This window comes from Lates calcarifer, linkage group LG24 (genome assembly GCF_001640805.2).
Source record: "Lates calcarifer isolate ASB-BC8 linkage group LG24, TLL_Latcal_v3, whole genome shotgun sequence".
NCBI lineage: Eukaryota > Metazoa > Chordata > Actinopteri > Centropomidae > Lates > Lates calcarifer.
Window position 1 is genome coordinate 9,551,517 of NC_066856.1, and position 26,473 is coordinate 9,577,989.

General features: G+C 40.2%; 1 protein-coding gene across 4 annotated transcripts in view; it reads right to left on the reverse strand.

Annotated features, from left to right (window-relative positions):
• myripb (myosin VIIA and Rab interacting protein b) overlaps positions 1 to 26,473 on the reverse strand; it is a 128,337-nt gene that overhangs the window by 74,863 nt on the left and 27,001 nt on the right. For all 4 annotated transcript variants that reach the window (XM_051066591.1, XM_018693120.2, XM_018693119.2 and 1 more), the window contains exon 2: positions 22,010 to 22,236. In XM_051066591.1, coding sequence (XP_050922548.1) covers positions 22,010 to 22,119 — 110 coding nt within the window. In that variant the 5' untranslated portion in view covers positions 22,120 to 22,236. The remainder of the gene's footprint in view (positions 1 to 22,009; positions 22,237 to 26,473) is intronic.

Below are 26,473 nucleotides of genomic sequence, written 5' to 3' on the forward strand. Positions count from 1 at the left end.
TTCAGGCTGACGAGAAGACAGAGATTTCAATTTCAACGAGTAATTTCTGCAAAATTCCACATCCAATATCTGGAGGATAGTGTGTCCATTCTTTGAGATAATCACGGTTATAAATGCAGTGTATGTGACGCAGGGCAGGCAGTCTTCATTTGGACTGGTAATGCAATAATGGGAAAAAGCAGTTCATCATGTCACTGTGGTGATGCCTTCATACGTGTCGGCCATGCTGATGAATCTTAATCCTGAATCTCCTGACACACGAAAACGAAGCCAATCTCATTAGCAGGCACCATTGTCGTTATGGCAACAGGAAATGACTGACAAGGTGGCATAGGTAAGAGTTGGAGATGAAGTGAGGGTAATTAAGGAGCATGCTCTAAAAACTCTCTCTCTCTCTCACACACACACACACACAGACAGACAGACACACATACACACACACACACACACTTGGATTTTCTCCCAGCTCTGCTCTTGCACTAATGTATTTAGGATTTTCCCCTCATTTCCGATCTGACCTCTCTGTATTCCTCCCTCAATATCATTTTCATTCTGTCTCATGTTTTTTTTCCACACACACACACACACAGTCCTACACACAATCGCTCTGTAGGCCTGAAACTCTGCACAGTGGTGGGCTGTTATTACTCTATGAATCACTGCTGCATCCTGCTGCTACTGTAGCTACACTTGTGTCCCACACAGTTCGATTCACACAGAGCTACAGGCCTAATAGCCTCCGTAACCCTCTCTCCTGTCACCTCTGAGCCCTCACACCCCTCACACCTCTACACCAAACTGTGAAGTCCAAATTTATGCTGTGCTTCCTACCAAGCCAACGAGGGGCATTGCTGAAGTGCAAACAGTTGTGTTTATTGGATTGATAGTAAAAAAAATTAAAACACATTTTATTTGACATTTTATTCACTTCATTGTTGAGAGTTAATTGAGTGTTGTAACTAAATAGGTGTTGTTACTTTGTCTTTGTGCTAAGCTAAACTAGCCGGGTGTTGGCAATAGCATAGCTTCATATTTACCACACAGAAATAAGAGTGGTATCAATCTTCTCATCTAACTCTTGGCAATAAATGTTAAAATGTCAAATTATTCCTTCAATATTTACATGTAGGAACACTTATATGCCTGCAGACGTTTGCAAGAAACATATCACAACTCCTTGACATTGTGACAAAGTATCAATAAACCTATAACATTATACTGTACTGCAGCTTACATACCCCAAGGCTGCAATAAAGGTTATAACATAGCTTATCATAATGCAAGCCACTATAGAGGTACGGAAGGATTTTGTGAGGCCCAGAGGAACTTGTGGTAAACAAAATTTGTTGCCACTGCAGCTACTAGTGAGCACAAAACAATAAAGTATCAGCAGTTAGCCCAAACTGAGGTCATGAAATATGACTGTAATATAGGGAAATGATTTCAGAGGACAACATGGATTACAACAGGTGCAAAAGAGAGATAAGGAAGGAGAGAGGTGAAGAGGAAGGGCAGAGAGAGTGGACAAATGTTGGACTGTCATGAGTCGATTAGAGTGGATGGATAACTTCATTATGCATTTTATTTGTACACAGTGCTGCAGTTAGCATCGTGTTTTCAACTGCACAAAGTTTGTTTTCTCGTGTTTGTTATGCCCTTGACTGTTCTGTAAATCACTTGAAAGTTCTGTAAAGCAAGTTTCTTATTAAAATGACTTCATAAATATATCCAACTAGAACTGGGTGGAGTGGGGGCTGAAGCGAGAATAATTATTGGCTGCTACAACACCGGGTAGGGCACGTTAGGATAATAAAGTGTCGCTAATACAAAGTGGGGCCATAAATTCAGTACAGCCCAGCTATCTGAGCCTCCACAGCAAGATTTCCTTCAGGTGGAGAATGTAACTGTGCTCGGTGTTACCTTGGGAACAGGCGCAATAAAATTACAACTTCAGTCTTCATGTCATGTAGAGACTAACCAGAAACAAGACCATGATTCATAATTTATTAAATAATGTCCAAGCCTCTGCTGTACAGAGCCCAGGGCTCCGCCAGAGGTAAATCATGTTTTAAATGAAAAGAAAAACACACAGATTCTTACAGATTTTTACAGATTCTGATCCTATTTAATACTTACGTGTCAACAAGCAATATTGTTTGTTAATGATTCATGTCTTAGAAGTGTAGAATAAGTGTCACTGCTGAATGAATAACTAATTGCATTAACCAGCCTGCAAGACACAATCAATGTCTGAAACCTGCTGACTGGAGGAAAAAAAGTAATGTCTATGGAAACATGCAACCTCTCCTTTTGCTTGGGTCTCTGGGAGAAACAGGCATTTTCAGATACCTTCGGCTCATCTAAAGCTGTGCTAACATCTATGCTTCCATGAAACTGTTGCTGTTAAAACTCTCATGCCTTGTCGACATTTCCAACACCGATATCAACTTTTGAAATGGCTTTAAAACAACCAAGGAGGAAAAGAACTGCTTTACAATCAAATTTAAAGTTGACTTCAGAACAAGCTTTAATTGACATACTATCATCTGTAAAGGTGTTGTAAAGAACATGTTAGAACAACATTAACATTCATTTGGAGTTGTGTTTGTGGCTACTCAATAACTCTTAGCTAAGCTTACGCTAAGCTACAAACAGCCCACTACGGCAATAAACAAACAGGTAGGAGCAGTGAGACTTAACTTGGACTATGAAACCAAAATGAACTGAAAGACACTAAAATGCTTCATGATGTTTAGGGGATGCAGTAAGGTGATAATTATCTGTGGGTCTGTCATAATGAGTGACCCATTTCACAACACACATGATCATTTGAACCATGGTTAATAAAAATATGGATTAGTTCAGATTTAAGCTTTTCTAACTAGTAACCAAAACCACAACATCCCCTGCTCTTTGAGTCAGAGGATGTTAAAATCCATCCCTCCCACTTGCATCTGCTATTTATTTTTGTGGGTATCATTTTGGTTTTCATGGGAATTAATCATAAATGATGTCTCAGGAGGCTTGCTGAATGCACTGGGTTTCTCATTAAATAGCTAAATCTGCCATTAGTGATACTGTGCTGCCTACAACAACAAACCCTAACAGACTATAGAGGATAGATGTACCTGGTGCGTATGGCAGTGCATGGTTCCTAAATGCACCAGCATGCCAGAACAATGTTTGCTTCAGCATTCATCTAAACTAAACACTAATCCTGTAGTTTATCTGGGGGAGAGCAATGTATAAAATAAAAGCATTAAAAATAAAAATATTCTTGCAATTAGGAAGAAATTAAACATCCCTGTAAGAGAAAACAAGGACAAGACTTGATTTATTGCCCTCTTGTAATATTCATCAATGCAGCTGTGATCAGTACGAATAAAGGTTCTTGTTTCAAAGCTGTACATTTATTCAAGGATACAGTGTGTAGAGAAAAAAGAAGTTAAAATAAAATGCCAGTGGTTATTAATCTGATTATGAGAGAGAGCAATGAGGTTTTTTTTTTTATGTCAGACAAGGTTGGGTATCTGTAGAGAGGGCTATTATTACTTATTGTTCACAGAAAACATCAAAGCACATAGGCACATTACTTATTGGAGCGTTTAGCCTGAAGGTATGAACACATACACTTATTACAGCAGTGCAGCAAATTCATCTTTCATTTTGAAGCTAACACAGAAAAACAACAAGCTCCTTCAGCAGCGTTAATGAAAATCGTTTACCATCATATAAAACTGAGGTAAAGCATCGCTTCTCATAAAAACAATGCAAAAAGCGGCAGCACCACAGGGCCCGGTGTTCAGAAGTGAACTCATCTGGTGTGTTCACATCACTCCTGGCGCATAAACAAACACCAGTGAGACCTACATGGAGGGAGTCCTGCTGCATTGCAGTGCAGTGACCCAGGCCTCACATGTCACATCACCGCTAACATCAGCTCAGCCAATTTAACTTCACGCACCCACTGAGCGAGCTTCTAAATCAGTGTTTAATCACTAGAATGACAAGCTCAGCTAATTATTGCTCTCCTCCTCCTCCGCCACCACTCCTCCTCACCCACATCCTCTCCCTGCTCTCTTCCTCTGTCAACTCTTTCTGCGGTGTGCTGCCTGCTCAAGTACTCAGGCAATGACTGGCTATTTCGAGCTACGCTGTCGTCTGGAGCTATGTTATATGGGTGTCTTCTTTCTGCCCTGCTAATTATTACAATCATCCTGTACGGCTCAAAGATACGATTCACTGCCTATTTGTGTTTGAGCAAACCAAACAGCCTGTCTGTACTCTGATAGCTCGCTGCAAGTGAAAACATGGTCAAGTTTGACTGGATGTCCACTAGAGTTTGTCTTTGCACTGAAATGGGATTGAAATGCTTTAATGTGTTAGTGTTAGCCCTATAAGAGAATTTCTAATTTAATCTTTCCAAAGCAAAACCGAGATTCTTCTCAGATTTACAAATCTGTCTGTTGTCTGCTTTGAGCAAGAAAAACACACAACCATAGACTCAAACTCCAAACAGACATGATCAAAACCTGCATGCAACCACAAGAAACCCAGAGCTTATTTGATTTTAGAAATGTATCCCTGAAACAGCGTGTTTGTATGTGTGTGTGTGTGTGTGTGTGTGTGTGTGTGTGTGTGTGTGTGTGTGTGCGTGTGTGTATCTGTCTATCCTCAGAGGGCCCCCGGAAATGAAACTAAGGAGGCATTATCCACCAGAAGCTTCTGTGTTACTCCGTAAACACACTCACACATACACACATCAAAACATGAGTGTGCTCAAGCATTACAAAGAGAATTATTCTACTTTTTAGGGTGACATCGCAGTTTAAATTCCCAATAAATATGTTTTTAAAGCCCCCAGTGAAGCTTAATGACAACATACAAATACAGAAGTCATCCTTCAATTTTCATACAGCATGGGTAGTATAGCTGGCTTTCCAGTATAACAGTATAATCACAAAATTAACCCAATAACCCCACATGAATAAACATCAAGCTAATTAAGCAGAGTTGAGAAAAACAGTGTAATGACACCTGACTCCAGAGGAGGGCACTAAAAGCAGAGAAGAATCCATTAAAGACAGTAATTAATAGACAATATAGTAAAATGTTGCTACTAACTAGAAACAGTTCTCTCAAAGAGGATTTTTTAAGGGCTCAAATGACACATTAGGTATTGGACCTTTTCATCTCAAGGAGGTAATAAAAGAGATTATCTCAATCAGCAAAAACTATAACTCTTTTTTCACTGCACTTCAAACATAAACCACTATCAATGTTTTCTTATATAACTGAACATTTGAAAAACTGTTTTGACAGCATTTTCTTTTTTAGCAACAAAGCAGGACAGACTTGGACTGCATTAGGCCTGAATATAGTTGTTTTAAAAAAAATCTGATTTGAGGCTGTGGTTTAAAAAGAGACTGGCAGAAGTGTTGTGTGTCACTCAGTCTGGTCTGAGGCCTGTGGTCAGCCAGTGGGACGAACAAAGTGCAACCATGTGTAAACAGTACAGCCCAGTCCAGTCCTGACAACATGGGCAACAGTGCTCTCTATGGGCCCAGCAGAGAAGGTCATTTTCCAAGACTGCACACAGATGAGAGGGTTTGAGGAGTGCATTTCAAATGGTTTAGGGGAATTTTACTTTCCTACTCGCTGTTCCATAATCAAGGAAACTTTAAAAATGAGGGGAAAATGTATTGTTAGACATAAATAGGCAACTTTTGGCTGAGTACCACACTGCCAACAGCAGAGTCTGTAAGTATTAAGACAGTGATATGTTTTTCATTGTTTTGGCTGCACTCCAGCACTCTGGATTTCAGAAGAAACAATGGCTTTAAAGTGCTGACTTTTAGCTTTAAGGGTGTTTGGTTGTGGTCACATTTATATAGAGTGAACAGCGGGACTCACAGTGCTTTATACCCTTAGGAGGTGTGTGTGTGTGTGTGTGTGTGTGTGTATGTGTGTGTATGTATATGTGTATGTATATGTGTGTGTATATATATATGTATATATATATATATACACACACACACACACACACACACACACACACACACACCTAAGGGGCTACAATTTATTTATGGTTCACAGGATGCAGATGTAAACTGCCTCAAAATAAAACTGAGAGTCAGCACTTTACACCCAGAATCATTGTTTCCTTTCAGGTCCAATGCGCAGGAGTCAGAGACAAAACAAGATTGTCTGAATACTTACTCACTGAACTGTATGCTATTATTACATTTTTTTTAAGATCATAAACCCACTTGCAGAACATATTCTCTGCCATTTTATTTTCACAATCCAGCTCGCGGTCACGCCTGGCAACCCCCTCGAAGAGTGGTGGCAGAGCCCCCATTAACATATTTGGGTTAGCTTCTCACAACCTGGCAACTGAGCAGTGCAGCTGTGCTCAGTACAGAGGACACAGTCATAAAACACAATCAGCATCCAATCACAGAGAGAATCCATAGAGTCAGTTTGACTCCTGTGCACCCTACACCACCTCACTGTAATAATAACAGTAATAATAATAAATTCAGGCTTTCTATATATTTAATTGCAATTAAAGATGAATGTTGGGCTTCCCTAAATGACAAAGAGAAGTCTGCAAATGTAGTCAACATGTCTCCAGATGTCGTCGACTACACCACTGCTTTCCTTCACCTGACCACAACTGTAATTGCAGATGTGGAGTTTTGCGGGGATCCAGCACTGAACTAATGTGCAGCAGGAGATGAGCAGTGCACCCCAGGCTCAATCCACACACGTTATGATATACTGCAGAGCCCCAAGTGTTTACGATGGCTGAACATTACAAGGGGAGTGATGGACTAGAGGAGGTGAGAGCGAGAGGTATTGGACCGGCTTCAACACAGGGTACTCAGCTTGTAAAAAATGGATATATATGTCAGGGGATGGTATTAGCAGTCCTGCCAAAACCACCATCATCAAAAAGAGGAATGGAAAGAGAGAGAGAGTGAAAGTTGCTTGTAGAGGTGCAGGGGGAACGAGAAAAAGCACAGCGACCAGGTGACAAAACCAAAAGCATGCAATGATGTCATTGACACAGAGTTGTCACAAAAGAAGCCCAGCTACAGTTTGAGTTTTTTAATCAGCTGTGACTGACTCAGTGAGTAATTGGAGGCAAGCGTGGTGCTCCATCACAGCATGGAGCTCCTCTACTGCCATTGTTCCTCTGACAGGAGTGGCCTAAGCTATAAGGCTTTGTTTCGGCGATGCTTGTTATAGTGGTATCTCCCCACATGGTTATATCTGGTTGCCTCCAAAAAAACTGAGTTGCTGTTTGGGAGGAGAAGACACGACTGGGTGGATTATGAAAGCAGAGGAAGATAGCAGACGCTCTGTCTTTCAACTGGGCCACAAGAGCTGCATCCCTAAAATACAATCTCAATCAATTACACTGCAGGAAGTGTGAGTCCTAATCAGTGCTCCATAATCAATCACCACAAGTATGCCAAGGCGCATGATAACACAGTGGCACCTGTATTTAATGCAATATGCTTTCAGAAAAGGCCTTCAGTCTGTGCACTTAATCATAGTTAGAGATAAATGCTGCACCATACGTCTTCATTTTGATATCAAGCTGAAGATAAATCCATATATATCTCCCTTAGCCCTTAAAAGATGCTTGATACAAATACACATGTGCCTAATGCAAACACACATACACATATATATAAAGCGAAAATCTCTCATACAAACGCACGGCAGCTGCTGGAACAAACCAGCGGCAGCCTCAGCTAATGGGGCAGAGCTCGCAGCATCTGCATCTCCTGTGTCTCATCAAGGGCGGATGAAAAACATCCTCCAACAGTTTGTCTTCCCTCCTGTCTCCTGTCCGTCCTCTCTCTAACCCCCCCACCTCCTCACCCCGACTCTTAACCATCTACCCCTCCTCCTGCCCGTCCTTGCAGTCGCCACATTCTCCTCAACAAACCACACATCACAGACAGACTTCACATTTCTGCTGTAGCTTATCTCCTGTCCTCAAGTGACAGTTTCAGACAGAGAGGAGAGTGGAGAAGCAAAGAGAATGTCTATATTTTGCAGTTGACTGCTACAAGCACATACATTACATTGGATTTGCAGGTGAATGAAAGAATGTGCCCAAATATTATGAGCAGGATTTAATAGGACAGAGAATTTCTGATTAGATTTAGCAGCATAAATGACATCGAGCAGGTTGAAATCCTATTCTCCTTAGATCTCAAAGCAGGGAATACCATGTAAAATTATCTCAATAACAGCGCAAGTCGAACTGTACAGAAGCACCCACAAGAGCCGCTAGATTTGTGTTTAGTCTTAAAAGAGCACTGGTGAACACAATGATTTAGCATTTTACCTCCCTGAAGTATGAGGCCTTGTGAGACACAGATTGATGAATGATCTTGTTTTATAAGCTCCAAAATTATACAGTACACTACCCATAATGCAATTTAATGGTGTCTCCACAACATCAGTATATAAAACAGTTTTTCTTCTGCACGTAGTTAGGCAGCAAAAAAAGAGAGAGCAAGGAATAATAGGAACAGTAAGCCCAGCTTCAAGTTAACAGTCACTGATACTGATTAGCCACAACACTGAAACCACCTGCCTAAAATTGCGTAGGTCTCTCTCATGCCACCAAAACAGCTCTGACCTGCCAGGGGACAGACACAGGACCTCTGGGTGTGTGGTGTCTGGTTTCCCAGCAGAACATTGTATTGTAACTAGATGATCAATGTTATTCACGCCCCCTGTCAGTAGTTTTAATGTTTAATGTGCCCAATCAGTATACAGTGCTGTATTAGCAACACGTTAGCATCTGATGCTACTATAATGGATAGCTTGGTTAGCAGTAAACCAAAAGAAAAAGTGCAGTAATAACAGTAGCTATGATAAAAGAATACCTACTCCCAAATGTCATTTGGGGAGTAGATAAAAGATGCCTGTCAATATTTGCTTGGTCGCAGGTCTAACAAAACGATGGATGTCACTAACAATACCAGTTAAAGTGTAACTGCTCTGGAGCCGTGCCAGTAGAGGTTGCTACCAGCAACACAACTGAAACCAGGTGTTTCTAACTCTGTAGAACTCCCCATGATTAGTGAGGGGACTGTCACATGTAAAATTGATGGAGTGTCGCTTTAACAATTAAATGCTGTATGTAGTTACTTGGTAAAAATTCTTTCCTTCAAAATAAAACCAATCTAATTGTTGATTCCCCATTTAATATTTTCTATAAGCTCTAAATAGATTGATCAGATAAAGTGTTTTGTTTGCATACTTCACAGCAAGTAATCTGGGGTAAAGGTTAAAGCTTCTAGAATCTGCAACAAACTGAATTCCAACAATCCACCATCGGCAAACACTTGAAAAAGGAGGATCTGTGTTTAGCTTGCTGGTTTATTACCAGAGCTGTTTTATCAGAACACACGACTCCTGCAGTCATTAAAACAGAGGAGGGCGAGCCAACCGCAGCACCAGCTGTGACTCATAATTTCCAGAAACCAGTCACTCTACCAGCAATGGTTCCCCTGGGAAACACACACTACTTGAAAAATAGCCACCGGTGGTAGAGTGGCACCCCCAAAATGATGAAACAATAGAGAGTGAGGGAGCCTTGTTTGATTTAATTCACGTGGCGGAGCATGTCCAGAGAAATTACAGGTATTCAAACAAACAGAATGTAATTGCAGTGAAGGTTTAAAGCATTAATTTGAACAGATTTCAGAGGGTTTAAATTACCACCTTCAAGCAGAATGAAATTTGAAAGGAAACCTCATTCCCCCTCTAAACTTCTCTCTTGAAATACAAAGTCAATAAATTAATCTAAAGAATGCTTAATTAATGAGACAATCTTGACTGACACGTGTCTTAACACATCATATTATACGATCAAGGTCGGCGCCTGCTCCTCTCACCTCAGACCACAGTAGTGATTAATGGTGGTGATGTAGATGCTTTGGACGACTTTATACTGTCATTATTGGGTTGTTTTGATTACAAGTCATGGATAAAGTCCTCATACATGTCTGGCCAACAGAAGTCAAAATGCATGTTGTTTACCATATGTTAATGAAGTTCTTGTTTACTAAATGTCATAAATGTGTCAAATATGATTGTTTATATAAATAAAAAATCTCTAAATCTATATTTCTGGATTTTTCAGGTAACATTTCTTGACGTTTAAGGGATTTTTACTTTGATTAGAGGGCAAGACAGTGGTTAGTGAAGTTTCTAACAATAACACTTTACTTTAGACATCTTTAATTTGGATAAACTGGAGGTAGCAATGATCTGGTATGTCCTTCTCTGTATTTATTCTGATTGTGGTTGAAAGGTCATGAGAAGTGTAGGGAGAGTTGTTTACAGGGACTGTTTCAGCCGGGCTCCAAGAAAATTGGAGTTACTATACATTTTCACAAACATGAGTGCGCGCGCACACACACACACACACACACACACACACACACACACACACACACACACACGTTTGAAGAGTCAACAAATACCAAGAGACTCATTACGTTTTCTGAGTTCTGTCATATCAAACATCACACTGCGAAGCCACAGTTTGATGAGTGCATGGCATCATGGGTAAGAGCACAGAGGAGAGACAGCCAGCTCTTCAGTGGGCTTAAAAGGGAGTGATGCAACTAAATGGTCTCTGTTACATGTGCTCTAAAATGTGCAGTTAAAGGAGTCCATTATTTTGTAGTGAATGTATTTAAGAGATTTATAATAAAACTACAAAACAAATAATTCTCATTATTAACATAAGTGGCATGATCATAAGAACAAATTTAAATATAGCATTTCTAATCTAAAAGTACCTCTAATAAAGGGCTTTACGTGGCGGCTTATAAAAACTAGAACTGTGAAACACACAAGGAGCTAAAAATAAGCACAAGCAAAAGAAAAGAGCATAAAATGAAACAGGAATAACGAGATGCATAAAATTAAAAATCGTATTAAAGAAAACATAAAAAGAAGCAAGACCAGTTTTAAGTGGAGCAGGATCAAAAGCCATAACTGTACATAAAAGCAAGACTAAATCATAAAGGCGTTTTAAGAGGTGATTTAAGTATAGTCCATAATCCTTATGAGTGTGAGAAAATCAAGTGGCTTTGTTTTAACTGGATGTGTTTTATGTGGTTCTTTCTGTAAGGGAGAGCCCATTGTGCTCGCCAAAGTCATATGAGCATATTAGCTGCATAAGCCCATTATCACGCCTTGCGAATGCAGAGGGGAGGGGAGTGGCAGCTGACAGATACGGTACAAATACTGTGCAAAAACATACACTGCTGCCATGACAATATTGACTGAAACAAACAGATGATACACTTTTCTACTTTGTGACAAATGGAGGAGTAAGTGGAAGAGGGACATGGGAAGACAAACAGAGAGAGAAGACAGAAAAAAGAAAAAGAAATTGCAGTCACAGTCATCTACGCAGTACCTACGGCGCCATAATGAATTAATGCCTAACACTAACTTAAATCCAACATCAATTCCCTTACTCCTAACCATAACCAGGGCCTCAAAAGTGAGGTTCTGCCTCATTAGGGAGAGGCTTCGGTCCCCCTGAGGACTACTGATCCAGACAAGGTCAGTGTTTATTCTATATAAGGTATCAAAGAGGTAACAAAATTGAGTATACACACACAGACAAACAAATACACACACACACACACACACAAAGAGAAAATGAGTATCAATGACTGTTAAAAATAAACCTGAGGCAGGCCTAAATAAACATGAGGCACAACATTCCCCTGCCCCACCCTCAGCACTCATCTGTTGGCCCTCTCACAACCACTGCTAACTAGCCAACGTCACCATAAACTCCACAATCAATGTTATATGTGAGCCCCTCTGTCTTATAGAGTATGTAGGGCCATCTCATAAATTAAAGCTCTTGAGGTTTGGGGTCAAAGATGCTGGAGCAGAGGGAGATCCCCATCTAATTCAGTGGATGAAGCACAGGACTATAGGGAGAGCTCAACACTAATTTAATTGTGTGTGTGTGTGTGTGTGTGTGTGTGTGTGTGTGTATGTGTGCAAAATACAGAGCATATTACTAACACTACCATTTTGCAGAGTCTCTCTGCTGCTCTGTCATCAATGATGTGATATGATGTAAACAGATTGCTGCCAACAAGCCTCAGCAGATGTAATGCTTAGTTCAAGAGTCTTCAACAGGGAATTACACATTTTCTAGTTAACTGGTCAACAAACTGAGGCATGCTAGTAAGCCCTGTTAGTAAGGACAACACCTCTTAATCTTTTGAAATCTGCAGCACACTTCAATGTAACACATATTTCAAAAGTAAAGTACATTTAACTGGGAAGGGTAAATTCTTTATCCTTTCTTTGCATTCTCATTACCATTCACAAGGTGGCTGCTAGTGGTTAGATAAACAAATTTACAAATAAATCCTAGTCTGTGACAGATATTCAATTTCAGCAGACTGACTGATCATTCAGCTCTAAAATCTTTGTTCTACTAGAGGTAATACCCAAAATATATTTTAAAAGCTGAGAGTTAAACTATAAAATTACAACTTTCTATTGTCATTACACATTATACATTTTCATTATATGCAGTTATTGCTTACACTGAGATTTTTTACTCAGTCTCTGAAGAAAAATGAAATAAAAAAGTGAGAGCAATATATGAAAGAACTAATTTTTTCTACAGGCTATATGCTAATAATGAAATATCTGAAAAAGCTTGACACAGCTATATGTAAAATCTTTCCACTTTCTCCTTCCCCACAAAAGACCCCCCTCTTCAGCATTACCATTCAGTGTCAGACACCATATTGAAATGCTTGGAATGAATGATGGCAGAAAACACACCTCAGAGGAGGAACAAGACAACTGGAACAGAGACAGGACATTAGATGAATACAGAGAGGTTTAAAGAACATCGCAGTGGCACTGGGTTATACAAAAGGAAGAGGAGGATTCATTTTCTATAATGAGCCAGTTTGCACCTTGTACGGAGTGTACTGTCTGTCTCCCTCCTCACGCTGTAATCCCACAGAGGAGCCTTCATTTTCTCTCATTCAGAACTCCCATAAAGACAGTCCCACTGTGGGTAACTGACTGTGTCTGAGCACTTGAACCATGCCTTGCTGCGAAACGCCCCTGAAGTTAACATGGCTGGTGAAGACCAATCACCTCAATATTGTGCGGGAGATAAGACCAGTGGGATGAATGAGCGGCTTTTTGGGAGGTAAATGAGTCGTGTGTCTCTTGGCCTGGGTGTAATGAAGAGCCAGACCGTGTGAAAAAACTGTGGCCATTATTCAGACAGAGGAAAGTCTCCCCGCTGTCTTGCCAAACATCACTTACTCCCTCTGGACGGAGGGGCAGCTCATCCAATACTGACCTCAATCTCAACACAACCTGGGTACTGCTAATGAGGATCTACAGAAGTAAGATGTGACAACTAAATGGAAAATGGAGAGGAAAGAACAGATGTTGTGATAAAATAGATGAGAAAATCACAAAACTAGAAAACAAGATAGATTCTGGAGGCAGGGAGTGAGATAACACCATCTTCCTGTTGCAACAGACTATTTTCCTCTGACTCAAAACAGCACTTGACATTTGGCCGGCAGCAGAAGTAATCACTGCAGATCTGAACAAATATAAAAGTAACAGCTCAGATGATTGCTCTGAGTCTGTCTTATAGTCTTCCTGCCGATAACTCCAGAGTTTATCTAGGTGGAAATGTATACAGGTTCATCTAAAGGCAGACAAGGCTGAGCAGTGATCCATTCACCTCCATTTGACCCTCAGTGAGCAAAGACTAAAATGCCACTTGTTGACGCTCACACGCAAACGCACACACATAGACGTACACATTCATGCCGGCAAGGTTACTGAGGAGAAACCTATCTATTCAGTCAGCATATGAACTATGAAAGTGAGTGTGCCACAAGTAGCTGGGGTGGATTATTTTTCACTATCTCATCAGCCAATCCCGTGGGCTCAGCAGCTCTGGAGGACGGCGGGCGCTGCGCAGTTGCTGATTTGTAACACTCAGGGGAAATCAGAATCTTCCTCCATCAGACACCGTAAAGCGCCGTATGTTTAGGACACCTAGCCCAGGAGAGTCTGGTAACTCACAGGCACACACGGTCTTCACATCATTGCATACATTTCTTTTTAGGAATTTTGAGCGCCAGACTTCTTTTGATGCTCAAGTAAAAGTGTTTTGTGTGACAAATTATCCAAAACTGGCAAGCCTGGTGCAGTTGTACAGACTCCCCACAAAACAAAAACAGTGCTAGTGTTAGATTTAATATGATAAATCTACATATATTATGCTAGCATAAATTATGTAAAAATGCATCTTGAATTGGATTACGTTGGCTATAAAGTAGAAACTCAATTTGCAACATAAACAATGCTGCTGAAGTAAGTATTAAATCAGACATATTACCCCAACACTCCAGAGGTCTAGTTTACTCACACTTTATTGCACTGCTAAACTGATCAGCCACAACACCAGTTACCAGCTTTAATCTAATCTAATCTCTCTATCTATCTATCTATCTACACTGATCAGCCACAACTTGATGAAAAACAGTGATCATCGCATTACACCACAATGTTCTGCTGGGAAACCTTTGATCCTGTCAGATCCACTGGAGGCCCCACACTGCAACCCAAAGGACCCAAAGAACCCACTGCCAGTGTCCTGGTGGCAGACACCACAGGACACCCCCCCAGAGGTTCTGTGTCCACGCCCGTCAGAGCTGTTTTGGCAACACGAAGGAGACCAATACTGATTGGTATATATTTCATACATGGATTAAAAAAATATATTTGCCCCCTCTAATTTTTAGAGGTACAATGTTTAGCTCTTTCCTGTAAGAAATACATTTTTAGAAAGAGCCACTGCACCTCTGATAAATGTGTGTGTGTGTGTGAGTGAGAGAGTAAGACTGCAACAGAGAGACTGAACACAGTATGCGTAAGCATGTCCATGTATAATTGCCGTGGTCAGGGGGGCTATATTTCTGTCTGCTAATTAAGTTTGATTATATTAAATATCATCTACTAAGGGCCATATTAAAAACTAATTAGAAATTACAGAGTCTGTGGCAGCTGTACAGATCACCTCAACAGCCCTGAACACAGCAAATTAAAGCATAACCACGCTGATCAGAAGTCAGTAAGGAAATTCAGTCTGTTTCCATATGCTTTCAAAACCTCCTTGCAAAACAGCAAAGGAAGTAGAGCGAGGGTGGTGCTTATTTTATCATTTGAAATGTCAGTGTCATTTCAATATTTTATTAAAACCTTGCTAACAACTTGAAATAAGCATTTCCGATTGCACGTTATTTACACTTTGACCTTTATAAATCTGCTCGCCTTCGTGTCCAATAGAAAACTCAGTCATGTCTCATAGGAGAGGATGACATTATTAAAACACCAGCCACAACAAATATACAGCAGCACCAAAATAATAAAAAAAATGTGTTCTGACTGTAGCTGTACTGGCATATCCAGAAGTCAATACTTTATGAATGTATTGTAAGAAAAAAGGGGGGTCCTCACATGAAACACTTTCTGGGGTTTTCCTCTTTTTATGACACAAAAGTCTAAAAAAAACAAAAAAAACAAGACAAGGTTATGATGATGACAAGATCAAAAAATAAGGAAAAATTAGCCTAGAAGTTGTAAACAGTTCAAACTCATCACTGCAAAAGTAAATGGGTACTGTATCAGTTATGATGTTATTCCTGGCAGACCGTGAAATGTGATGACTCACAAAACTATACTGGTAATACACCTGTCAATGTGGCTACAGAAAAAAAGGTCAGAAAGATCTGTCCTTCCTGCTCACTGTGCACAAACACACACGTAGTGCTGATGAGATCAGTGTGTACATACACAGCACTTCCACATCAAAAACAATCCGCATCAACATGACTCACACCAATAACATAATACAGCTAATCCCCACCAAAAACGCAGCCAAGAGAACACAACTGCCACGACGACAGGGAAACTGAAATTAACTCCATCCAGACCAGCTTTCCTGGCCCCTACATAAAAATACATTCATTCTAAAGATGGAGGGAGGTGAGGCGATTAGCCACGTAAAGCTGTTTTATTGTTAAGTCTCCTGTGCATGTGCGGCCACACATTATATCCCTGCAGCTCTGGGCTGTTTCATGTGAAAGGACATCACATGTTAACATAGCACCAAACACTGGATTATGGCACTGAATAAACACCTTAGACACAGAGGAGAAAGAAATAATACATGTCTGTTTAAGACAATGAAGCCATTCAACCACACATGAGGTTGCGCTAGACAAGTTACATGATTTCTGGATTTTGCTGGGGTCGTAAGTTCACTAGTCTGAGAAACCGGCCTTACTAAAGAAACACATCATCAAGCTGATACATAGACTATTATATTCTGCAGCTGACTGTATTTGGAGAAGGAATGTTTGATAAATGAAGCCCTAACCTGAAATCTGAGCAGACACTACAAAAGGACATGACACAGCTGACATGACCTCAGGCCTGAAAGTAGAGGTTGATCTGTCCCCATTTAGTGCTGCTTTAATAGAGGAGATGGCAGCACAGCAGCCAAAAGGGACTGTCCTGCAACGAAGGGCAATATCCTCTGACTGCTCCTGCTCTGAAATCAGATTACACCAATTTATTGATCACGATGAATAAAGAGCCATTAGGGCCAAACAGAACCTGACTGACTTTCATCTTGGCTCAAAAATGGCACATTTGTTTGAAGTTGTCGTCTTTCTATAAGGCTGGCTCTGCACGTATGTGTGTCTGTATTTGTGTCATCTCCTCACAGAGAGAAGAGGATAAATACAGGAGGAAATAGAGGTCAGCTCCATCCCTGACAGAGTGACATCCTCTGCCACCTTCTTTCAGAAAGATCCTGGCCTCCCAGTGTGACTCCTGCTCCTTGTACCTGGCTGCCTGTCAAATTCACCAGAGCTAAAGGAAAAGGAAAGCACAAATGACATAAAGAAAAAGAGAGAGAAAAAAGCTAAAGCCTTTGGATGCATGAGACATATTAGATCCACCGGTGAATAAATAAAGCACACAGATTCAAACACTATGTACAACAAGTAAGTCTTGTTGTAGTGAGACAATAAAACGGCTGCAAAAGGTTTGATTAAAGCTATAAAGTCAAATAATAAGATGTCTGATAACAAGATGCTTGTTGTTACTGCTCAGCCTCACTTGTCTGAACACAACATTGAAACTTTTATTTGCAAAACATTCACAACTTTACTGACAAATTAAAACCACTGATGCAAAATATCACCCTCTGATAATCCGGCACAATTGTTATGGGAGCCAGGGCTGCATTCTTGAGCCAGGAATTACTCCATGCAAAGAAAGAGAGAGAGATTACAATGGGGAAAGAATGACTATCGAGTGCACCGGCCCACAGCTTCACAAATAATTAAGACTTATCCACGGAGCATTGTTCGGTTTCCAAATCTTTTTTTTTTTTTTTTTTTTGCCTTATTCAACACTCACAGGGAAGCAGGGGAAATACAGAGCCTTTCATATGAAGGATATACTTGTCACAGCTACAACTGAAATGAGTTTTGGAGTGAGCATTACAGGTACAGTAATTGCCTTATCCATACAAGGACTTGTCAGACACATGTGTAAAGTGGATCCTTCCTAATACTGAAAGCAAATTACCCCTAAGAGTTACCAGTAGCTGAAGCTCGAGCCATCTTGTCACCGCTCACACAGAGACACTGGTGGATAGCTATTTCTATCTATAATCATTTCCCAGTCCGTTTCCCTTGGGAGTGCTTGAGCTGTTTGTTAAGTAGGCCCACGCCTATTCTCCCCTGAGCCTCCCACTGCTTCATAATGAGTCTCTCCAGCTGGATGGCCACCGAGGCGGTGGAGGCCAGAGGTTGAGCTGCTCACCTTCTCTAATTGGCTGAATCACACTCTCACCCTTCAGTAGCAGAGGGAGCGGGGTGCAAATAGAAGTTACAGAAGATTTCTTTTTATATTCCAAAAAAGTTATACACAGCTTCATAGTCAAGGCCATTAGGAGAAAACATCAAAGATGCAGGACAGTAGCAAGGACAAAAGAATGCAACAGAAGAGAACTGATCCAGAGAAACAACATTTCAGTCTGTAAAATCTAATGAACTAAAGGTAAAAAAAAAACTCAGCTCTAAACTCCACTAGCAGTTATGGGTATCCTTTGAGATGCTTCTTTTTTGTGTACATGTTTCTCAGCAAAATTAATTTTATGTATTTCTGGGGCCTAACAAAAACAAACATTTGCAGTGCATATTTAATTGACTATTTTTAAAATCATCCTTGATTATTTCCTTAATATTTATTTTAATTGGAGCACAGATACTAACACTCTCCCACTGAACAGGTTTGCCAGAGTACATGGTAGAGTACAGCAGGCTGTCATCAGCATAAAAGTGACAAGATACACTCAATGTCAAATTCAAAGATAGAAAATAAAATGAGTCAAAGAATCTGCATTTGAAGCACTCCGATATTGTAGTAAAGCAACATCAGACAACTTATCACTACTGGCCAAAGAAGATTGTCTGACAATCTAATCGTGCATGATCCAAATCTCTAAAAGAAAGTCAAGTAAAAACACCACATTAAGCCCTTAAACCTGTATTGTCCTGTTAATGTAGAAATGTTCTTATCGAAGAATGTTGATCTTTCAAAGGGCATGTTTTTATTTGTTACGCTGTTTGAAATAATAATAATAATAAAGAACATAGTAATAAAAAACACTAAAGTACAGAGACATAATAAACAAGCTGCAGTTGCCCACATTAAAACTTATGGTGAAATACCTTAGCTTGTCCATAACAAGGCTTATAGCTTTGTGCATCATTTTATTTACATATTTATTACAGTTCAGTATTTATGAGACAGAAGGTAATATCAGTTAAGTGTTTCAACATTTTGTATTATTCAGCATGGGGGGGAAATTAAAATGGAGCATTTAAAGTGCCAGCTGAGGCTTATAAATTATCCCATGAATCCTTCAACAGGGTAATTTACAACTCTGCAGGGCTGACTTCATTCAAGGAAGAAAAACAAGTGTCAGTCATGCGTGGCAGAGAAAAACTCACAGGGAAAGAGCTACCTGCTGAAACACTCAGCCTCCATCTGCTGTAAACAAGCTTTCACATTCCTATTCGTAAACTGTGAAGTACTTTACATTTCATATGAAAGGCAAATGGGTTTTTGCTCCCTTTCTGTAACCTGACCGGTTGCGGCTGGGCAGCATACACTGAGAGGTATGATTTTTTTTTCTGTTTTGAGCTCTCTTAACTAGCTGCATTATATAAAACAGAAATAAGCAAAGGCCATCACACAAACACTCTTCCTTTCATTAGATACAGTAGAAAAATGTGATGGATGCAAAACCCAATTCAAAATAGTCCATCAGAGCCTGAAACTGACCAAGTACATGTCCTTATCCTTAGATGAAATATTTACAATATTTAGCAGTAAAGAGTACTTGTTACTACTTCAAATTTTCAAGTCAGTTTCATGCACTTGAGCTTATTAGTGCACTGATCATACATGATGATTAGCATCAGATGAACGAATACCAGTCTTCACTGGGTCATGTAAAAATGTCAGAAAATAATGAAAATTGCCCATCGCAGGTTTCCATTGTCTGAAGGTGAATCTCTTTCAAATAAATCTTATTTATTTATTTGTCTGTATGTCATGACCAGTCTAGGTCTCTAAAAATTCTCAAACCAGTTTTCAGTTCACTATTGACATATGAGAAGCTGGGACAAACGAATATTTGGCATTTTTACTTTAAAAAAATAATAAGAAGAATTAGTTTGTCATCAAAATTGTTGCCAAGTGCGTCAACTAATCAAATAATCAAGCAATTGTTTCGATTATTCAATTTTGAAATAATAATTTATAGCTACAGTTGCTAGATATAGATTATTTTATCCATCACTCAAAAATTACACACACAGATGACAGGGGAACAGAGCAATCAGTTAGGTTTCCAGGAGGCCATGCTTGATGAAACAAACAAAATCTAACAGCAACACTAAAAACACAAATTAAAACAAAAACAGGAAGGATAAAATCTCTATGGTCAGATGTGTAATTGTATAATCAGTTTGCTCAGTTCCCATATAATATCTGCTTCAGAAACTTTGCTTTTAAAACATCTAACAAGTCATAACTCAATAAGGCTGCAAATAAAGAGCATGATTGCTTTTATGAAGAACTGCTGTCTAATAAATATCTGCCTGTGATTACATCAACATTAATTTGCTCATCTTTCTGCGAGTAAAGCAGCAGTAATAACAGCCAGAGAGGCATATATTTATTTCTGATCATTCATGACAGCTTGGTAGGAGAGCATTTTACAGCCCAGTAATTTGGGAATCTGCCTTGAAACTGATTCTGGGAAAATAAGTTCAGTTTTAAGCATCGCAGACCAGTGCCTGCTCTCTGGTTTGCGAGGCTCCTCGGAGTACAGCTAAGATGTTTAGTGCTCGAAGCCTCACTCATGGCATTCACTCATGAACACAAAACCACTCAGGATTACCATTCAAATCTGCAGAAAGACTTGATGTCTTTCTCCACAACAAAATAACTGATGCTGGGGCCTGGTCCCTAGTCAGTGGAGCATACTTGTATGCAAAATTACAGAGTACAACCACACTTGAAATGGAGCAACAAAAAACAACAAATTTTGGATTTTGTAGTGACATTAGATACACTGGAGCTTTAATACTAAAACTTCCCACAGTTGTCCTGCTGAAACATCACAAAGCTGATCTGACCACACATTTGATGGCCAAACCTCCACGGAGGCTTGTCACAACCAAACTGATTCCCCGTCTGACTACTGGCTGTCACGGAGGCGGGTGAGGGTGGAACGGAGGGAGTGAGGGACAGGAGGTGAAGAGGAAGAACGGACCAGCACTCATCACATGTTACGTAAGAAGCTGTGACACTGACCCCCACAGACCTGACAACCCACAAGCTGAAAACACAAGACAAGCACCTTCCTCCTTACAGCCTCAGACTCTGTGGTCATAAACCATGAAATAACTGAAGCTCGAACTCCATTGTAGCTTTGTTAAAACGCCTCCATCTTTTACTCAGATGTCACAACAGAAGAATTCAAGTACAAGCTGACAAAGAAACAAAATATTGTGGATTATAAATGGCAACCAAAGCCCATAGTATAAAATAAACTATTTACAGACAGGACTGAAACCTTGACTACAAATGCACAGAGATGCTATAATACTCATTGCTGGATGTGCTGCTAGAATGACTGGCAAGACAAACACTCATCACCAGGATTGTTGCCCAAACTAGTTCATTAAAAAGCATGAAATAAATCACCTGCAAGTCAAGCCATCCTTTTTCACCAACAGATAATGCAGTATGGTTACATTTACCATGAAGACTGGTGTGCAGATGTAGCCTTTTGTTATTTTCTGAGTTTGCCTGACACCTGCAACTGTCTATTTGCTGAGCGCTCTTCCCCTGTCAAGCTTTCCACTTTCACATAGTGCATATGCAGCATCACTCGGACCACAGCCCCATGCACACTGTTTTGGCATGTGGAGAAATCTAAAGCTCAACAGGTCTGTTGTACCTAGTTCCATTTCCTCAGCTATTAATGGACAATCACTCTTTGGGTGTAGGGTTAGTGAACTGTCAATTAACATGGTAATCCATCTAAAACATTATTTTTAAGTAATAACATTATATGATATGATCATGTGGGAGAGAGAGTTAAACCTTCGACCCTGGCAATACATGGTAGGTGCCTCTGTCAGCTGAGGCAGCTGTACACCACTATATTTGGTCATTTCTGCTCACAGGCGAATGTCATCTCCTCCTTAAGATCTACTCTCAAATTTCCATGTATGTGACAAATGTGTAAAAACACTAGAAAAGCACTGGCAGGAAAATCCCATCTCACCTCAGCCTCTCCTCCTCCTTCTTTCGCAGCTTCATGTCCCGCTGGACCACTTTCAAGACGTGCTCCGCCTCGTCATCCGTCAGGCCCGACAGGTCCAGTTTCCGGCCCATCGTTCCTGGCCTCGCCACACTGAGCTGCTGCTGCTGCTGGTGATCCAAAACAGGAGGACAACAAGGAGTAGGAGAGGCACGGGCACTGCTGCTCCGGGGGCCGAGGCTGGGACAACCCTGAAAAAAGAGACACAGAAATTTTCGGTGTGCGCATTTGTAGAATCAATTAACTCCTTTTTACTTAAACACTACGAGGCCTGACATTGAACTTGTCAGTATGTCTGAAAGAATTCTCGCACACCTGACATTCAGTAGCCTAATGACTTTCATCAACCTCTAGAAGCTAAGGAATTACAACATCAATAGGTCTCTAGCACAGATTATTATATAATGTTACTTTTTTACAACAGCAAGCCTATTAGAACAGAGAACACACATAAAGGTCCGCTGAAAAGGCACTATTTCACCACACAAATAATGCTGCAGTGTTTACTTTTATGACTTCTGAACAAAATATATTGTGGCGCCATGCAGTTGTTTGCCTGCAGCACGAACCTCCATCTCTGAGCAGCTGAAAATTGGATGCGGGTTTGTTTCCAAACCAAAGTGTAGTGGCTGGAAACATTTTTCATTTTGCTGTTTCAGGTCATTACTAATTTGATACTTGAACTGAGCCCGGAAGGAAGAAATAAACTAAACTTGTAAAACATTTTAACCCAAACAACTTATACTGCAGGCCTTCATCAAAGTTAATATATTCAAAATGTTTTGATATTTGTATGGTGCCTTGTGGCCACTTCTATGCTATAAACAGTTAACGTGATCTTTAAAATATTTGCGCAGTTGCCAATTCATTAAGTACACCTTGCAAAATGAAGTCTAATACAACAGCCCTGCAATTAATCCTACCTTAATGAAGGTTATGAAGTTCCGTTTTTTGTTACTGTTATAAAAAGGTGCCATTTTATGGTCAAATAAACAAGGATCAAATGTCTACAGCCATGCTAGTACATCTGCAAGGCTGTGTTTAGGCATAGCAATGTGCTAAATGCTGATGTCAGCAAACAAGCCCGACATCTGTTATTTTTGGGGTGCAAGAGACGCAAGAGACATAAGCAAATTCAGACAGAGGAGGAGTTAAAGAGAGGATGATGGAGAGGCAAGATCAGGGGGCAGCCCATAAAAATAAAACAGAGGGATGACAGGAGGAAGAGAGAAGCAGAGACAGATGGAGAGATGGACAGAAGGAGAAGGTCCATTAACTGCGGAGTCTAAACAAGATGGGAGAGCACTGGCAGTGGAGTCAGCAATGATGACTCAGAAGGCCAGACAATTATGTCCGTTCTATTATTGGGCCAATAGCTTCATCGACAGAGCACCTCTGCTCTTGCTCAGCTTATCACTCATTCCCCCCTGTTAGAGTGCTGAGGGCCTGAACCAGGACAGACTGTTGTTCAACGATGTCAAATTTTACATTTCAAAAACAGAAAACAAAAATTGAGCTCGTCCTTAAGTACACCAATAAGCTATATCTGTCAAAATTTAGAGAGAAATATCATTCATTATATTTGCTACTGTGAGCTTCAGCTCCATTTATTCCAAAGCTTTTAATATTATCAACTACTGCTGGATTTCCTAGAACATCTACACAGTAAAATAAGCTTATTGCTTTTTAAGTTATCATTTGATTTCATCCTTTCAGATATCTCCATCAGATGCTTGCAGAGTCATCTGCATCAGTGGGAATATAATTCACAAGGGCAAATGCAAACTCTCACACACACACACGCACGCACTCAATCACACACATATAGTGTGAGAAAGAGCTTTTGTCACATTCTCAGCTACTGTGGAAAAAAAGCTGTAAAATCTCTCAGTATCAGACATCTGGTATCACACAGTGTAAATACAGACTGTCACAATACCATTCACAAACGCTCCTCATTCAGCCCGTGTGATAAGAGACCTTGTCCTCGCCTTCGGAAGGGCCACCCGGACAGAATCGCATTTTACACACAAAATGTTAAACTGCACACACAGTCACATGTGGACATACATGTGCCAACATGTGCCCACACATATTGAACATGTGCTCTCAAAACATAATATGGCTCCCAGGTAGCTTCAGTCCTTTGCTCTCAATATAAATACAAACCTCTGGGTGGTCTCTCTACTTTTACCACATCAAACTAGATATCACAGGGAATGGATGTCTTGTCTATATCACCTGAGTTGGTATGCACTGGCACACCCTCATGCTGTATTGAAGTATGATAATGACACTTCCATTTACAAAAATGTGTATTATCCTCTGCACTCTATGTTTATTTCCATCCCAGTTCCATTGCTGCATGTATTTACAGTTTGAAGGGTCTTAACAATAGAACTAGAATCACATAAAAAGTCACATAAATATTAGGCTATGTGTAGTTTGCATTTGAAAAAGCACTTAAGTCTCCAATCATGACCATTCTTATGTCTGTATGGTACATATCAAGCTAACACCAGCAGTTTGTTATATTAGTGTAGCTTTAAGATTAGAAACAAGGGGATGTTACATAATATCTAATTTGTTTGATTCATACAACAACACAAGTGGAAATATGACATAGTGCAGTTTTACGAGTTTATGTGTCATAGCTACTTCTTAGCCTGAAGCAGTGACTTGCTAGCTGTTTCGGGTCTTTATGCTAAGGTAACCAGCTGCTGGCTGTGGCCACGTATTTATCAGACAAATATGAGTGTTTTCAATCTGTGGTATCAATCTTTTCATCTAACATCTAAATGTTGAACTATTTCTTTAAGGATTTAGAATTATTTTAGCCTGTTTAAATAAATGACATCCCATAACATGCCATGTCTGGGACTGGCTAGTCTAACATAGAGTATTTGCCTTTGGTCCCTGTTAGTCTCCTAATGTATAGAGGAGATTAATGCACCATTACTGTATGGCCATTATTGTATAGCCACAAGGGAACGCAATTATTCAGGCCTTCTTTTTATAGTGAGTGGTGTCAAGGACGGGGATGAAGCATCATTTATGTCTGTGAGAGTGTCTGCCTCTGAAGCTTTAGTGACGCACAGACTTGGGGGCAGAAACAGACACTTTACACACAGCAATGCCATTTACACTGGTGACAATTTGCAAAAAGAAGCACACAAATATGCATTAATGCATGCACAATATGTCTCAAATCCACGCTTCCTTTATGAAGCAGTGTCACCATCCAGCAACATCGCTAACACTCCCTCAACAATAGCACAGATGAGCTATCAGTCTGTACACAGCAGAGAAGAGGGTGCACTATTTCAACAGAAAAATCCACTTTAACTGACACTGACTGGAGACTGTTTACTTACTCTTCTGAGTGAAGACAGGTTGTGAGCTTAACTGAAAACTGTCTGGGCTGTACACATTTACCTCTCAAAGTTTAAAATTATCTTCTTCTCTTTTTTTTGCCAACTATCAGACTGTGTAGTGCGTGATTCCCAGGCAGCCATAAATTTAGCTGCAGAGGCCTTGCTTCACACTGCTTCACTCTGGATTATTACACTACTGTTGATCAAGCAGTCCCTCTCTGTCACACATGACAGCTACAGTATAGTAAGGTTTAGGGAAAGACTGTGCCTATGGCATTGTAGATAATGTGACAATTTTGACAAGGAAGAAGAATGACCAGAGCTGAACACTGGTCTTAGTTAGATGCACTAGACAAATATCCATACCCTTAATTTCCATGGTATTATTATTTGTATCATTATTATTATTCCTGTGGACACAGGACTGATCTATCAGAAACATTTTCTAAATTCTTTCTAAATCTATAATTATATGATAATGGTTGAGCCATTGCCAACATGCAACAACACACATGTGTTTTGCACATAATGTTTGTAGCTAATGTTTGGACATAAAATAAATTGAATAGAATTATGTCATGACCTCTTAACACATTATTTGGTGTATTTTCAGATAGCACTGGTTGAGTTGAAGCACACACAACAGCTATTATAAAATATAAAAATACAACTTTGGTCACTACTATCATATTTTGGCTGGCACTGCAATGAAGCACACCAGTGTCATACAGTCACAGATTACAGGAGTGGCATGTTTAGACTGACACTTAGTGCTGAGAACGACACAATGGCTTCAGAGGGAAAATAGGTCAGCCTGATGCATCTCTCAGAGACCTGTCTATTCCCTCAGTGGACATAGCTTGTGCATCAATCAACCAGGTATTTAATGGAAATATGTAAATACTCATGCAAATCATCCAACATACACTCCAACACACATTAAAACACCACATCTTACATCATGCTGCAGAGCACTTGGCCCTGCTGCTGTCTGTCACCTCAGAGAGGTAGCAGAGGATGGGCAAGCTGAGGACAAGGCCCTGTTGGAGCGCTA